The sequence below is a fragment of the Scardinius erythrophthalmus genome (assembly GCF_964197995.2).
Source record: "Scardinius erythrophthalmus genome assembly, chromosome: 5".
Classification (NCBI taxonomy): domain Eukaryota; kingdom Metazoa; phylum Chordata; class Actinopteri; order Cypriniformes; family Leuciscidae; genus Scardinius; species Scardinius erythrophthalmus.
Window position 1 is genome coordinate 40,920,020 of NC_138225.1, and position 17,662 is coordinate 40,937,681.

The following is a 17,662-nucleotide window of genomic DNA, read 5'->3' on the forward strand; positions in this document are numbered from 1 at the left end:
AGTCTTCTCTCCATGAGGAGATCCCGAAGGTGTTCGATCACTTCAGTGCTTCCTTCCTGCTTCCGGTTGGAGTGAGGGCTGTCTCCTCCACCTCAAAATGTTGTGGCCTCTGTATTGACGCACATCATGATGCAGTAGATAAGAATCCGTGGGAAGTACAACTTGATCACCAGGATCCTGAGGCGAGCAAGGAGAAAACAAATAACCTCCTTGCTTCCCCTCTTTTACCTCTTGGGACTTATCTCTGATGCTACTGCACTGCAGAGACCTCCCTTGAGCCCTAAAGGCAGTGAGTTAAAAAAATATGTTTTTAAAGAAACAGTTCTCCTGCTTGGTTGGTCTCTATCTAGAGGTTAGGGATTTGCCCACATTTTCGGTCAACGAATCGTGCCTAGAGTTTGGGCTGGCTAACTCTCATGACACCTGAGACCCCGGCCTGGATATGTGCCCAAGGTTCCTACCTCTCCTATGAGACCAGGTGGTGAGCCTGCAAGCCCTGCCCCAGAGGAGGCAGACCCAGCCCTGGCTTTTCTCTGTCCGTCCGCTCCAGTGCGGTTATACATGATCAGAATGCAAAGCCTAGACCTTAGACCAGCTCTGTCTGTTACGGAAACCAGCAGAAGGGAAGGCTGTTTCCAAGCAGAGGTTGGCCCACTACATGTGGTTGCCTTCATCTGAACGGTGAGCTCCTTCTAAGCGAGGGTATTGCTCCCTCCTAGGCGTTGACACAGAGTGCCTCGCTGAACAGATGTTAAATAGAGTTGAGGGCAGGGTGACACCTATACACGTTCGCTAGAGAACTAGCCTATGTGTTGAACCATTGCTTCCCGTGGGCTCCCTTCACATCAAGCCAGTTTCACTGTAAGGACAGTTCGAAGTGTCGGCTTGCTGCGCCATTTCCCTCCTATGGACTGGATACGTGTGGAATTCTTGCTCCAGTGAGTTCCCCTTATTAGCCGAACCCTGTCGAGTTCCTCCATACCCTTCGGCAACAGAAGTGGCGGAACGTCCGAAGCCAGGCCTATCACTCGTATGCACTGGTGGAACCTGTGTTAGGCTGGGTCCATATGTTTTGATCCCTACGGCGATCCCATATGTGTATTCTTCCACGGTACGGCTCCCTGCGGTGAGCCTGTGTCTTCCCTCGGCAGAGTCCGCTCTGCCGTCACAGTTCGGTTGATCCTCCCCCCTGTTATAGGCTGGAGTCATCCCAGTGACATTCCATATGTTGTACTGCCGGTCATCTGTTTAGTCCATATGTGTATTCCCCACATGTCACCTCCCTTCGGGCAGGATGTGGTTTCCGCAGCGTCCCTTTCTTCCATTGATAGGGTACGCTTTCCCAGTGGTCCTGTGGAACAGCAGTTGACTTCCCTGGCCTAAGCCTTGCCCTTCTCCGCCTCAAAATTGCGGGGGGTCAGGAGGCTTTCCTCCAGGCACTGGAAGGAAAACTGTCTCGATTGCGTATGCAACCCTCGTTCCCTGAAGGAGGGAACGGAGACGTAGTCCCTTAGCCACTATGGCTGGACCACCGCTGACTTCGAGTTACTCACGGCACCTCAGCGAAGCACCTCAGCGAAGCAACTAGTGCGTGCATCCACTTCTGTATTTATACCCGCACCGCGGGAGCGGAGTGTGTGATGCGAATCATGCACGCCAATTTGCATTGGCTCATTCAATAGTACTCAAAGATGACAGGCTCCCTAGTGTGATCCCATTTAGTCGACGTCGACGTCAGGGAAAGAGGGTTGCATACGCAACCGAGACGTTTCTTTGGCATAATGTGCACAAATTAATACTGCACAGTGATACTAAACAGGGCCAATGTTAATTTCAGGTCCACTTTAAAAAAAGCACATATAGTGTAATTAGTTTTACCATATATACATGCTCAAGTTGTGCTCTGTCAGGATATCTGACAAACCGAGTTGACTCTCCACTGAAACAACAAATAAGTGACATATTAGTAATATAATCACTTACTGTCAAATATAAAGTGAGAAAAGAAAGTTCACACTTACTCATTTAAGATAACATTAACTGGAAGTTTAACTACCACGGATGTAGTTGCGTGATTATCTTGGGTTGTGTCATTGTTCTCATTCTTGCTGTTATGGGAAGGAAAATTTGAGGTTAGTTCTAAAAAAGCACCCTAATTATGCAGCATCTTTTTGATTTAGGCAATTAAAGGTAAAGTGTGCAATCTTTCACTGTTAATGAATTGCGCTTGTGGTGCAAATCAAGTCACCTTTATTTATATAGCGCTTTATACAATAGAGTGGTCATGATACTGGAATTTCTAATTCCGATACGACTCCCTAAAGAATATTCATATTCTGCCATATGGATATTTTTAATATTATCTCATATTTTTTTGTCCATCCATTGAAAGTCTAGGTAATCAATATTTTCAAAAAGTACATGAATCAAGGTCTTCTGAAGAGACATGATTGTTTATAATTTAGGCTTTTATTCACATATAAACATTGATCAATTACCATTACAATTATTTCACCTAAATGTGAAACAAGGAAGTTTGATTTCAAACTTTGAATAAAAAAATAAAAAAATAAAGGTGAGTAGTCAGTAATTAAATAAGAACAATTAAATTACGAACAAGCAGGTTCATTAGTGCTGTCACTTCAAAAGTGAATACATGGATACAGGGCCATATGCAGGGTTTAAGAAATACTGAGGTCACAAAATGAATGATTTATTGATGATAATACACAATCACATATTCCAAACATGAATAGCCTTAAATATTTTTTAAAAAAAGATTTTAGGAAGTTTAGGACTGATAAGTATTAACAAGTATGTTACATTTCAATCAAACCCCAGTGCAATCCTTCTGTGTACAGAGGCATCTCACCGCCTGAGAACTTTTTCATGATCCAGTGTTTTTATGTACATGCATCATTGCAAGTCCTGATAGCCTGTCATTTCCCATGCTCAATGTCTATGCAATCCAGTGTTTCTTCTGCTGTTGATGTCAGCTCTGTTTTAAATTGGTTCTTTACCTTCCATCTGTGAATCTCCTGGTCAATGGAGTCTGGCTGAGGGAGGTCTTCTCTGTACCATGATACCATAATTTTTTGCATTTCTTTGGTGAGTTTGGACAAAGCTGACGGTATTAGGTATGCAGCAAGCAAGTTTTCCACAAACCTGTTGTTTAGTTGGCTTGTCACATGGTCAATAAAAGGGTAGAATAGATTGAGGGCCCTATTTTAACGATCTGAAACGCAAGTGTCAAAGCGCAAAGTGCAAGTAACTTTGTGGACGGGTCTTGGCGCTGTTGCTATTTTCCCGGCGGGATAAATGACTCTTGCGCCAGGCGCAAATCTAAAATGGGTTGGTCTGAAGTAGCTTCATTATTCATAGGTGTGGTTTGGGCGTAACGTGAAATAAACCAATCAGAGCGTCATCTCACATTCCCTTTAAGAGCAGGCGCGCTTGTTCTAAAGTGGATTCCGATTATAACGGCGGATTTGCCAGGCGCGCACCAGGAGCGGTTCACAGCCAAGGAGAGCAACGCTCTCGTCAGGGACGTTGGGGATGGAGAAACCCACACAAATTAACTTAGGTTAAAAAGGCCTATGATAATTTGGGTAAATGTGTAAGCTAGATAGATGTACGCTTTTATAATAAATTGTCTATCTATCTATCTATCTATCTATCTATCTATCTATCTATCTATCTATCTATCTATCTATCTAATAATGTATGATTTGCAAAAATGAAAACTGCTGCTTCTGTGTAGATGAGAGAATCAAAGTGTATGCGCGTTGTGCACACGCTACATTGATTATGGCCAAGCATGCGCCCTTAAAATAGCATCTGAATAACATGCGCAACGCGCCACTGACTTTAAACTATTTTTTCCTGGTTAGTGGCGCAATTGTTTTCTAAACCTGCAAAATAGCATGAAGGAACGTTTGTGCTGGAACACGCCTCCTTTTTTGCGCTGAACCGCCCAGGGAGCGCAAGTTCATTCCCTAGTTTAGCGACGTGCTTCTGTGGAGGGAAAAGCACGCTTTGCGCGGGTGCAAAATAGGAATGACACATGCGTCGGTGTACAAAGTCAATTGCGCTGGGTGCAAGATAGGGCCCTATGTCTGTAATGTTCTTCTATTGACTGTGAGGTGTTGTCCCTGTTTTGCTTCCTATTTTTTACGTTTTTTTTACTGGATCCACATCAGTGCTGCTGGCCATTTCTGTTGACCTTTTGTAAATTTCATGGGAGTCCTCCTCATTCCTTAGTGTAGAAATGACCTGAGCCACCTCTCTGGCCTCTTTGAAGGCAGTCATAAGGTCCATATTTGTTGATTGTAACTCTTTAGACAGTGGTTGGATGTAGCCTAGAATTTTGTTTGTTGTGACAGCAGTGACAATTGTGTCAAACGACTCTGTACTGTGTCGTAGGTTGCTAGCCTTGTTGGAGTTTGATGATATTCCTGATTCTCGATGAGGGCAGAATGGGCTGCATTGAAGTGATCCAGAAAAGCACGTACTGTCTTCCCTCTGGAGCCCCAGCTTGTGTCGGACATGAGTGGGATGCCAATTGTTTTTCTTTTGTCACTTGCCTGTGTGTCCTTGCTTCCTTGTGATTGCTCTTATAAGATGTTCTTCCTAACAGCAGATGCAGAGAAAAATACTGCAACATTCTCAATGGTAGCCATGGTGTTCCTTTATGAGAGGGATGTCAGAACATCCATGGACTACCACAAGGTTAAGTACATGGCTTCGGCAATGTGTGATTAGTGTCCGTGGTTGAAGCTCTCTAATGAGCTGTTGTACACCATTCACATGTCCACTCATTGTTCTGGCTCCATCATAGCCGTGCCCTCTGAGATTTTCAATCTCCAGACCCCACTTCTCCAACTGTGACAGGATGGCTTTTGTAATAGATGCTGCATCTTGTTTGGCAAGGGGACAGAAACCCAAAAACCTTTCTCTTATTTCGGCTACATTGTTATGGTTGATGTAGCGAATGCAGACAGACAGTTGTACGGTCCCGCTCACATCCATCTTTTCATCAGCAAGGACTGTGAAAAACCTGGCTTTTTAAAAAGTGTGGTGTCGAATGAAGATTTCCATGTGAGAAAATGATTAAAGTTGCCATCTTCACTTTCTCCTGTCCAGTTACCACGCAGTGCTACATTCCTTTTTGACAGATTGATTATAACATCTAGAATGAAAAGAAGAGCTTTGCGATTCACACTGACCTTCTCTGCCGTCATTACTTAGAACATTACTTAGAACAGAATGAATGCTTTTCTGTTGCCCTTGTGCAACTGATAGAAAATTCTCAGCAAACTCAGAAGCATTTTAGGTGCCCTGGATTAGAGCTGTGGTTAGAAAGGATTCCTCACTTCTCTCCAATAGCATTTTTCCAGTCACGAAATTGTTCATGTATGAAAATCGTGTTTGTTATATTTTTTTTTGTTGCAAAATGACATAAAATAGCACAGTAGGTGGAATCTTCTGAAACTAAATATCTTAGCCAAGGATATTTCTCCTCCCATTTCATATTATAGCATAATTGCTTTTCACCAAACTTTGTTTTAGGGTAATTATGGTTATGCTTGAACCACTTATTCTTTAGAAGGCAGTACTTCTCTTCATCTGTTAGCTGTTTATTTTTAAATTTGGCAGGATCAAATTCATGTAGAAATGTGCCTTTTTGACTATCATCAGCTCTCTTCCCTCTCAGCTCTCTCCCCTCTCCCCTCTCAGCTCTCTCTCTCTCTCTCTCTCTCTCTCTCTCTCTCTCTCTCTCTCTCTCTCTCTCTCTCTCTCTCTCTCTCTCTCTCTCTCTCTCTCTCTCTCTCTCTCTCTCTCTCTCTCTCTCTCTCTCTCTCTCTCTCTCTCCTCTCGTCCAGTCTGGTCTCCACTAGCATTGCTCTGTTCATGCAATTTCTCAGAGTCTTTTCCCTTTGTGTCTTCTGTGTTCGATCACAGACTCCATGACCTCCCTCTCTGAGGTCATTTATATCGTAAAACAGCTGTCAAATATTAAATGTTGAGTTGTTGAGCATAACCGGCATAACCATTAACTGAAGCATCACGCTGTGGAATTTGCACTCAACGGCAGTCAACGCCTGTGAACATAAACCTGGCCTACTTTGATTTGATTGATTATCTCAAATATTTCGACATTGATGAGCGCTGTTAGACTGTGCTGAGGCAGGCAGGCAGCTCTGATGAGATTGGTTATCTTGGCGTTTTGCAATATCCTTGGCAGCACTAAGGTAGAATTAATATTAGGCAATTATTTAACAACTTTTATCATATACACCTCTGCACTTTCTTTCTCAACTGTTTAGGTTCACTTACATAACCGACTGTGTTTATGTGAATACACACCAAGATGGCCATTTTCACATAATATTTTGTGTATTACCAAATACACGGCTTATGTCGGTTTGTTGCGTTTAAGAGCAATAAGTTGCGAAAAATATTGCAATTTTTTCATGGCAAGAGTTCACAAAGCAGCCTGAACTCTGAATGACAGTCACACACACACACACACACACACACACACACACACACACACACACACACCATCTATGGACCTTTTCAGAGGAAAGTACCTTTAAATGTATTGAATGTGTTCCTTTTTGTGCTTAGATGTCTTCACATGTCACACTGGAAGTATCTACAATTTTATCGTGTGTAATCAAACTTTAAATGCTTATAATATGCATATCTTATGTAACTTTTTATTCCTATAATCTTCATATGACGTGTTTGACATCTCTGTAATTCTCTCAATCTGACAGAGTTGAATTTCGATAACCAACTGCAGTAATTTGTATCATTTGACACATTTCATATATCTTGAGCAAATCTTCTCAAATTCGATCTCACTCATGACTCATTCAAGTGGGCGTGTCTAACAGGACAAAGGAAAATCTTCCCGCCCAAGATGCTCTAGGATGATTAGTCCGCGTACGCAAAGTAGGCGTACGTTAAGTCTTTACATAAGAAGACCAACCTAGAGTTCTTCAGCGAGCACTTTTACGAACCCACTTCGTCAGTGAGAAGATCCATGGCTCCCTTTTAGGGAGCATTCTCCGTTTCTCTTTTCTTTTTCTTTAAGTCTTTTCTTTATTTTCGTCTTCGGATTCTCCCTATGTTCAGTGAAGCGAACGTAGCCGGCAAACTTCGACTCAAAGAAAAAGACTCTTTTGAAATTCCCGTGACCGCGCTCAACGGAAGAGAGGGGAGTGCAAGCTCCTCTTCCTTAAGGACACACGCACGAGCACGACTCTGCGTTCTTCAGCAACAAAGAGAACCATTTTGCAAGATACGTTTTATTGAAATTCTAATGTGATCTGATTCCCGGTTGGCTCTCAAAGGGTTCTTTGTCTGTAATAAGTTGCCAGTCTCTTCTTCAATTCTCTCTCTCATTCTCTCTCTCATCCTTTTCTGTCATTCTCTCTTTCTCTAATTCTGATCATTTTATTCTCCCTCTCACTATTATTCATTATCTTGTATTGTTTAACTGTATGTTATGTACATAGACATATAATCCGTGTATATTGTGTAGTTCGTATATTCTGTAGTTTTGGCATGTATTAAAACCCTTAATATTCTTGATTGATTCTGTCTATAATTATCACATCACGAAGTTAATGAAATGTTTGATCTTAGCTACAAAGTTTATTTGTTACTTTTCAGTAACCTAAATTTTATAAGGACAGGAGAATAGTTTCATGGCCAGAAACTATTTTTCATGAAATTATAAGAAGCGATAACTTTATTGAGAAGTTGATAAGTTAATCCTACGGCCGTTTGCTGGACAAACAACTGTTTGATAATTACATTAATTTTCATTAAGGATTATCTCATATAATCGATCTGAAATAAGACTATTGATATATGAATGAGGAATTATAATTCGTTGTGATTGATTATTCATATATACAATCGATCTATTTTCAACTTCGATAATTTAATGTAACTGTAATATGCGATATATATTAATCATTCCTGATAATTATTAAAATTCCCTATAGATCATTTGAGCTAATGTTAATGTAATACCCAGTGCGGTTACAATATATACACACTGAACAAAATTATAATGGGTTGGATGGGCTCTGAAAACCAGTCAATATCTGGTGTGACCACCATTTGCCTCACGCAGTGCAACACATCTCCTTCGCATAGAGTTGATCAGGTTGTTGATTGTGGCCTTTGGAATGTTGGTCCACTCCTCTTCAATGGCAGTGCGAAGTTGCTGAATATTGGCAGGACCTGGAACACGCTGTCGTATATGATGATCCAGAGCATCCTAAACATACTCAGTGGGTGACATGTCCGGTGAGTATGCTGGCCATGCAAGAACTGGGATGTTTTCAGCTTCCAGGAATTGTGTACAGATCCTTGCAACATGGGGCCGTGCATTATCATGCTGCAAAATGAGGTGATGGTCGTGGATGAATGGCACAACAATGGGCTTCAGGATCTCGTCACGGTATCTCTGTGCATTCAAAATGCCATCAATAAAATGCACCTGTGTTCGTTGTCCATACCATAATCCCACCACCACCATGGGCCACTCAATCCACAACGTTGACATCAAACTGCTCACCCACACGGCACCATACACGCTGTCTGCCATCTGCTTTGTACAGCGAAAACCGGGATTCATCCATGAAGAGAACACCTCTCCAAAGTGAGAGAGGTGTCTTGGCCAGGACGCTCTTGGAAAATAGATTTTTAATCTCAATGAGTTTTCTTTCTGGTTAAATAAAGGTAATAATAATAATAATAAAGTGCTAGACGCCATGGAATGTGAGCATTTGCCCACTCAAGTCGGTTACGATGATGAACTGCCGATGAGGATGACGAGCATGCAGGTGAGCTTCCCTGAGACAGTTTCTGACAGTTTGTGCAGAAATTCTTTGGTTATGCAAACCGATTGTTGCAGCAGCTGTCCGGGTGGCTGGTCTAAGACGATTTTGGATGGGAAGATGCTGGATGTGGAGGTCCTGGGCTGGTGTGGTGTGGTGGAGACAACTAATGGTAGAGAAATGAACATTCAATTCACGGGCAACTGCTCTGGTGGACATTACTGCAGTCAGCATGCCAAACACTCTCTTACAACTTGCAACATCTGTGGCATTGTGCTGTGTGATAAAACTGCACATTTTAGAGTGGCCTTTTATTGTGGCCAGCCTAAGGCACACCTGTGCAATAATCATGCTGTCTAATCAGCATCTTGATATGCCACACATGTGAGGTGGATGGATTATCTCAGCAAAGGAAAAGTGCTCACTAACCCAGATTTAGACAGATTTGTGAACAATATTTGAGAAAAATAGGCCTTTTGTGTACATAGAAAAAGTCTTAGATCTTTGAGTTCAGCTCATGAAAAATGGGGGCAAAAACAAAAGTGTTGCGTTTATAATTTTGTTCAGTACATACATAGTATATGCAATAACTACATGGTATTGATGCCCCTCTGAAATGTTAAGCACACCCTTAGCACCCCCAAGAAAAAAATCCTGGAGCCGCCATTGTTAAACACACTGACTACAGACACACCCCAAACAGAGGAATTTCAGCATTTGAGTTTTGCCACTGTAGTGGATATTCACCGTAACAGCAATACTATTCAACCAGAGTGAATGAGACGAGCGAGAGGAAGTTGCCGTGCTGTCAAGCAGCTCTAAAAAAGACAATAGTGTCATTATTCAGCTCTAGTCAGCTCAGTGTTGATTCAGTTCTTCAATACCTGTAAGAAACAACACACAGCCCAGTGTAGAAAGAACACATTTCACCTTTAAGCATCAGTTATAGTTTCTGACCTTGTGACTGATGCATTGACAACCAGACGCTCATTTACAGCAAAGGGTGTAGACACCGTGAATGACATCATTAGTGTGGTCTTAGAAAGGAAAAAACAAACAAACACAGGATATAAGCTTATTAAACTACAGTTTACTGACATATATGCATCAACAAGCGTCACCTAAACAATATAATAATTACTGAAATCCTATTTAAACTTATTATTATTATTCTGACCCAAATTTTCAACTCTAACTCCTCCTAGAGCTTTAACTCTACATACTCCAAACTCAGCTCAGACTTTCAAACTGTTCTGACTCGGTGTAATATATATCTTTTCTAACTGATCGGACTTACGGTTTTCATAAAAATAACGATTAAAACTCGGAAAAATCCCATTGACTTTAATTGCAGAGTGTTCAAATTGAGCCAAGGCTATGGTGGCCCAGTAGTGCACAACACAAAAACTCAAATCTAAAATCCCTTAAGCCCTAGACTCAATTCAACTACTATTCTATGTACTAATAAACTTGATCTATCTATCTATATATCTATCTATCTATCTATCTATCTATCTATCTATCTATCTATCTATCTATCTATCTATCTAATTGTCAGAGTTGAGAGAGAGGACCCTAAAGCGAAAGCAGGTAATAATGTCTTTAATAGAAATTAGCAATTGGCCGCTTTGGCTGGCAAACAGAAAGTCTCTCATAAATAATCATCAAAAGCAGATGAAGACCCAAGGCAGAGTAAAACAGGTCCATAGATGAGAACAGTGGTGGCTAGCAGCAGCGGCCGTAGACTGGTGTACTCACGGAACCGATCACAGCATTCAGCGGCAGGTAAGCTGGGCAGAGCAGATTTAGTGCAAAAACTTAAGGCAGTGGAGGTACACGAGAAGGTCGTATAGACCAGACAGGACAAGACAAGACTTGGTGGTAGAGAGATCAGACACATCCGTATACAATGTTAATAATCTGTCAGAGGACAAAGGGAAGAAGAGAACTAGAAGTAGTGGTGCTAATCAGAGAGGAAGAGGGGACAGGTGTGGAAAGAATGAGCGTGATGGCAACAGGTAATGAGGAACAGCTGAGTATAAGTGAGTGTATGGCTGCGTCCGAAACCGCATACTTCCCTACTATTTAGTATGGGAAAAAGAGTAGGCGAGCGAAAAAGTATGTACGAATCCAAAAGAGTAGGCGAGATTTACCTGGATGACGTACTAATTATCGCGAGATTCGGACTTAAGTGCGTTCGAATATGCCTACTTTCCTACTATATAGTAGGTGAAAACAGTACGTGAAGGAAGCAGTACGTTCGAAACATCAGTATTCATAAAAGAGTAGGCGAGAAGTTCCCGGATGGCTTACTGCTTCCGGCCAGATTTTCGAGTGCCCAACGATGGATACTCTTCTATCCCAGGAGGCCACGCGAGAGGATACGTCATTATCAAACATCGCAGAGATCAGCGACGCGGGTGCTTTCAAATGTGAGTAAACACGGTTCCTTGTGTTAAAATTGCATGTGTTGAACTACTGTAGAGTAAACTGTTGAATTGTTGAAGGTGTAAAGACGTTACACAGTATAGTATAGTTGTGATTTTGCTGTAAAAACACGTTTTATAATGTATAACGTTAGCTAACAGGGTAGCTCCAGTAAGGACACGTAAGTTACTTCTCTAAAGTGGTTTTCCATAAACCATATACATCTTAAAGACGCTTATTTTAAATGTCTATTTACATCTGACAGGAAAATCTTCAGTAAGTATTGCAGAAGAGCACATCACAACATAAAATAGACATCTGAGTGATGAATGTGTGCTATTATGTAGAACAAATCTATAAAGTAATAAACATAAGTTATCTATTTTATTTGTCCATTACTGTTGATAAATTGAGGAACATTTATGTTGGATAAAAAGTTAAAACAACCTCAACATGTAAATGTAGTGTTGAGCTCATAAATCACAGAGGTAATGTGAATCTGGTCTGGATGTTACAGGGACAGATGAACAGATGTGTGTTTATCTGGTGGAGAGTGGCTCGTGAAGCTGAATGCTGCCACCAAAGGCTTTGAGTGAGTATACTACAGAAATTAATAACAACAACTATTTAAATCTTAAGTTGTAGTTTATTTAATTATTGTAATTTCAAACAGAGCTATTACAGCACTTTACTGATTCTTGATTTCTGTGCATTTGCTGCACAGCTTTTGTGGTGGAGCAGGACCTACAAGGGAAGATGATGACGGCATTTGTGAAAAAAAGCGTTTTTGTCTTCTAAATAATACTGAAATCAAATGACATTGTGCGGTTGAAATGACTGCTTTTGTGTTATGTTTGTGCATTTTTGTAGGATCTGAAATGTCAGCAGACTGGTGTGAGCACTGAGGATGAGGAGCCCAGAGCTGAATCCTGGAGATGGTGCCATGGATGAGACCCTCCATCACTCCACCTGCCCTTATGAGACCCTCCATCACTCCACCTGCCCTTACGAGACCCTCCATCACTCCACCTGCCCTTATGAGACCCTCCATCACGCCACGTGCCCTTACGAGACCCTCCATCACTCCACCTGCCCTTATGAGACCCTCCATCACTCCATTTGCCCTTACGAGACCCTCCATCACTCCACCTGCCCTTACGAGACCCTCCATCACTCCACCTGCCCTTATGAGACCCTCCATCACTCCACCTGCCCTTATGAGACCCTCTACCTGTCCTTACGAGACCCTCCATCACTCCACCAGCCCTTACAAGACCCTCCATCACTCCACCTGCCCTTATGAGACCCTCCACCTGTCCTTACGAGACCCTCCATCACTCAACCAGCCCTTACGAGACCCTCCATCACTCCACCTGCCCTTACGAGACCCTCCGTCACTCCACCTGCTCTTACGAGACCCTCCATCACTCCACCTGCCCTTATGAGACCCTCCATCACTCCACCTGCCCTTACGAGACCCTCCATCACTCCACCTGCCCTTACGAGACCCTCCGTCACTCCACCTGCTCTTACGAGACCCTCCATCACTCCACCTGCCCTTATGAGACCCTCCATCACTCCACCTGCCCTTACGAGACCCTCCATCACTCCACCTGCCCTTACGAGACCCTCCATTACTCCATCACTCCACCTGCCCTTACGAGACCCTCCATCACTCCACCTGCCCTTACGAGACCCTCCATTACTCCACCTGCCCTTACGAGACCCTCCATCACTCCACCTGCTCTTACGAGACCCTCCATCACTCCACCTGTCCTTACAAGACCCTCCATCACTCCACCTGCCCTTATGAGACCCTCCATCACTCCATCTGCCCTTATGAGACCCTCCATCACTCCACCTGCCCTTACGAGACCCTCCATCACTCCAACTGTCCTTACGAGACCTTCCATCACTCCACCTGCCCTTATGAGACCCTCCATCACTCCACCTGCCCTTATGAGACCCTCCACTTGTCCTTACGAGAACCTCCATCACTCCACCTGTCCTTACGAGACCCTCCATCACTCCACCTGTCCTTACGAGACCCTCCATCACTCCACCTGCCCTTATGAGACCCTCCAACTGTCCTTACGAGACCCTCCATCACTCCACCTACCCTTATGAGACCCTGAAATCATATGCATTTGTTTGTGTGATGGTGACTTTCATTCATTCTTTTATTAATTTATTAATATTTCTCATTGTTGTCAGTAAATAAAATATAATAATTTAATTCATGCTTTATTTAACGTCAACATGGCAGATGTCCGGTTCACATTCATACTCAACGAGATCTGGCTATAAAGTACCTACTATTTTAGCGCTCGTTAAGTAAGTACTTATTGAAATTAAGTACCTACTCATTGAGTATGCGGTTTCGGACACAGCCACTGTGTGTGTGTAAAAGAAGGGTGTGTGTGAGTGTGTGAATGAGACCAGCAGAGGGAGAAAGAGAGAGAGAGAGAGAATACCAGGATCATGACACTAATCTATCTTTCTTTCTAGCTAATCTATCTTCCTTTCTTTTTAAGTAATCTTTCTTTCTAGCTAATCTATCTTTCTTTCTTTTTAACTAATCTTTCTTTCTTTCTTTCTTTCTTACTAATATATCTTTCTTTCTAACTAATCTATCTTTCTTTCTTTCTAACTAATCTTTCTTTCTTTCTTTCTTTCTTTCTTTCTTTCTTTCTTTCTTTCTAATTAATCTTTCTTTCTTTCCAACTAATCTTTCTTTCTAACTAATTTATCTTTCTTTCTTTCTTTCTTTCTTTCTTTCTTTCTTTCTTTCTTTCTTTCTTTCTTTCTTTCTTTCTAACTAATCTATCTTTATTTCTAACTAATCTATCTTTCTTTCTAACTAATCTATCTTTCTTTCTCTTTCTAACTAATCTATCTTTCTTTCTAACTAATCTATCTTTCTTTCTCTTTCTAACTAATCTATCTTTATTTCTAACTAATCTATCTTTCTTTCTTGCTCTTTCTAACTAATCTATCTTTCTTTCTTTCTAACTAATCTTTCTTTCTTTCTTTCTTTCTTTCTTTCTTTCTTTCTTTCTTTCTTTCTAATTAATCTTTCTTTCTTTCCAACTAATCTTTCTTTCTAACTAATTTATCTTTCTTTCTTTCTTTCTTTCTTTCTTTCTTTCTTTCTTTCTTTCTTTCTTTCTTTCTTTCTTTCTTTCCTTCTTTCTTTCTTTCTAACTAATCTATCTTTATTTCTAACTAATCTATCTTTCTTTCTAACTAATCTATCTTTCTTTCTAACTAATCTATCTTTTTTTCTCTTTCTAACTAATCTATCTTTATTTCTAACTAATCTATCTTTCTTTCTTGCTCTTTCTAACTAATCTATCTTTCTTTCTTGCCCTTTCTAACTAATCTATCTTTCTTTCTTTCTTTCTTTCTTTCTTTCTTTCTTTCTTTCTTTCTTTCTTTCTAACTAATCTTTCTTTCTTTCCAACTATTCTTTCTTTCTAACTAATCTATCAATCAAACTTTAAACTAACTTTAAACCTTAAACTACTTTAAACTTCTAACTACTTTAAACTTCTTCAAACTCTCTGGTCCGGCTTTCTCAAGCCAACTTAAAGTTTGTCTCAACAAACTTTTTTCTAGTTGAATAATGCTTTTTGATTATTGGGAAATGATTCATTTAAATGACTTTTCTTTTTTTTTTTTTTGCTTTTCTGAAGAAAATGTGAGTGATGTTTTCCTGTGCAAAACTCAATGCAACAAAAGATGTGGGGGATTGTTAGAGGCAAAGATGTGGTTGCTACAATGGTCTAGATGGTTGCTAAGGTGTTTTGTCGAAAAAAGTGCAAAAATTTTACCTTTTGGAGCTACAACAGCTTGTCTCTGGGGCAATACCCTCAAAGTAACATCTTTGTACCTCATTTACCCCTAAATGTTCATAGTAGTATGTGCAATATTAGGGTACATATTACTACTGTAAGGTACTAAAACGCACCTTTATGGGTAAATAATGTAGGAAGCACATTTTTTTATATATTTTTTTGGTTTCTGTTTGATTACGCACCAGTGCGGTTTTAATCAATTATTAGGGAGTTTGAGCAGATGTCTCTTGGAAGAAGAAAGCGCAGGTGGGGCGAGTGGTGGCTCAGATGGGTTAAGCTGAACTGTGTCCTTTGAGCTCTGCGCTAGGGGGAACTGAGTGTGGAAACAGATATAAACCTGCCCGAACGCGATGACTTTACCCTGGAGCAGTCTCGAGATGAGATGCTTAAAAATGGTCCGAACCATCGACGGTCAGCTTCTTCAACCAAACCGACCGCTCACCTTTCCTTATTTTGCTATTATAAAAGATAGGTTGTACCAAGAGACCCAAGACACATTTGTAAATGGATACAACCAAATTATTAGTGACAACAAGTCGTCGGAAATACTTTTCCAGGTGCCTCATTGTAATCTGATGGTGGGGCATTCAGGACAGGTGTCAACACTGAATCGGATTATGGCCCGATTTTTCTGACCAGGCATTTACGAGAATGTGCGCAGGTGGTGCGCAGCTTGTTGGGAATGTCAGGTGGTGAATCCACCGGCCACTCCAAAAGTGCCAAAGCTTGATGTCCTTAGAGAGGCTTGGGAGGACGGACCTTCAGATAGTAAAAAGGAAATTCAGTATATCCTGGACCTCTGAGCAAAACTCCACACCTTGGGACAGCTATCTATGGAAAATTTGCTGCAGGCCCAGGACAAACAGAGCCAGTTATATAACAGGAGCACCAGACTGCGTGAATTTGCACAGGGAGATAAAGTTCTTGTAATACTCCCTTTGTTTAGCTCTAAATTCACAGCTCACTGATGTGGCCAGGTTGCAAACGGAATTTGCAGACGTGTTCTCGCCCCTGCCTGGTCGAACAAACCTTATTCAGCACCATATCGATTACATGAACATAAGAAAAAGATAGTTCAGGATGAATTAAAGGCCATGTTAGAGATGGGGGTAATAAAAGAGTCCCACAGCTACTGGGCGAGTCTGATAGTTTTAGTACCAAAAACGGATGGCTCAGTCAGGTTCTGTGTGGACTATCACAAATTTAAGGATGTATCAAAATTCGATGCATATCCAATTCCGCGCATTGAGGGATTGCTTTATCGGTTAGGTGCAGCTTGTTTTTATTTAAGCGAGGATTTCTGGATTTACCAAAAGGTAGATATTATATTGGTAGATCCCCTTAGATCCCCTTTTAGCCTTCACCACACCATTTGGATTACATCAATTTGTGACCCTTCCTTTCAGGTTGTTTGGGGCAGCGGCGACGTTCCAGCGTCTCATGGACAGAATCCTCCGGCATCGGCATATTAAACATCAGAGGGCTGTCCTGAGAACACTGAGAGCAGCCGGGCTAACAGTCAAACCGAAGAAATGTGCAATTGGGCGTGTAGAGGTAAGGTATCTGGGCTTCCAATTGAGTCATGGACAGGTGCGTCCCCAAATTAATTAGACAGCAGCGATTGTAGCCTACCTAAGACCCAAGACCAAAAAGGAGGTGAGGCAGTTCCTGGGGCTGGCGGGATATTACAGGTGGTTTGTGTATAATAATTCGGACCTCACCAGCCCGCTGACTGACCTCACTAAAAAGGAAGGGCCAGACCTTGTCCAGTGGATGGAGCTGTGCCAACTGGCTTTCTCTCATGTGAAGGCTGCTTTGTGTGGCGGACCACTTTTAGTCCATGAGCCAGGGCCCCAAATTTGGTTCATCTGTATCATCTGGGGGGACAAAGTCTTATAGTGATTTTTGGCAAGGTATACACCCCTAGTACTAGAAAAATCATGATAGCAGTGCAGGGGTGGTAGCGAAATCACTTTTTTCAGCTCATGAAGTTACTAACCCCCTAAGATAAATTCTGTTTTTGAAATCTAGTGTATATCTGGTTTAGACTCATGCAAGGGATATTGTCAATATTCTATAATATGGTGCTTGGTATCGTTGGAAAGGGGACCTTTTAGGTTTTCATTTAAGCCCAGTACTGAATCTGTCTGACAAACACAGAGGTCACATGACTTCTTTAAACCAGAAATAACACACATTGTTTCACAATTTCCACCTAAACTGTATGCTTTCTTTTATCCCTGTGGCATGAAAGAACACCACGGACACAAAACTCAACAATTTCAATACTCAAGGCACTCTGATGACTCAGAAAATGTATAATATACCCATACTATTTATTTGTGAGAGCCTTAAATTAGACTTGTGCAGCCAGTACAAGTCTTCAAAATAGAATAGAGCCAATAGAATGGACAAATAGAATACCCTATTAGTACAGGGCCAAATGGCCTATTTATTCATGTACAGTTGTAATAAAAAGTAATTGTTTCAATAATGTTGTCAACATAACACTTGTAA

At 41.4% G+C, this 17,662-nt stretch overlaps 1 protein-coding gene across 6 annotated transcripts in view; it reads right to left on the minus strand.

Moving 5' to 3' along the window:
- The window catches only part of LOC308691628 (integrin alpha-X-like), a 334,173-nt gene that overhangs the window by 19,867 nt on the left and 296,644 nt on the right, over positions 1 to 17,662 (minus strand). For all 6 annotated transcript variants that reach the window (XM_081367037.1, XM_081367038.1, XM_081367036.1 and 3 more), the window contains 3 exons: positions 9,819 to 9,898; positions 2,022 to 2,108; positions 1,879 to 1,939 (listed from right to left, as the gene is read on the minus strand). In XM_081367037.1, coding sequence (XP_081223163.1) covers positions 1,879 to 1,939; positions 2,022 to 2,108; positions 9,819 to 9,898 — 228 coding nt within the window. The remainder of the gene's footprint in view (positions 1 to 1,878; positions 1,940 to 2,021; positions 2,109 to 9,818; positions 9,899 to 17,662) is intronic.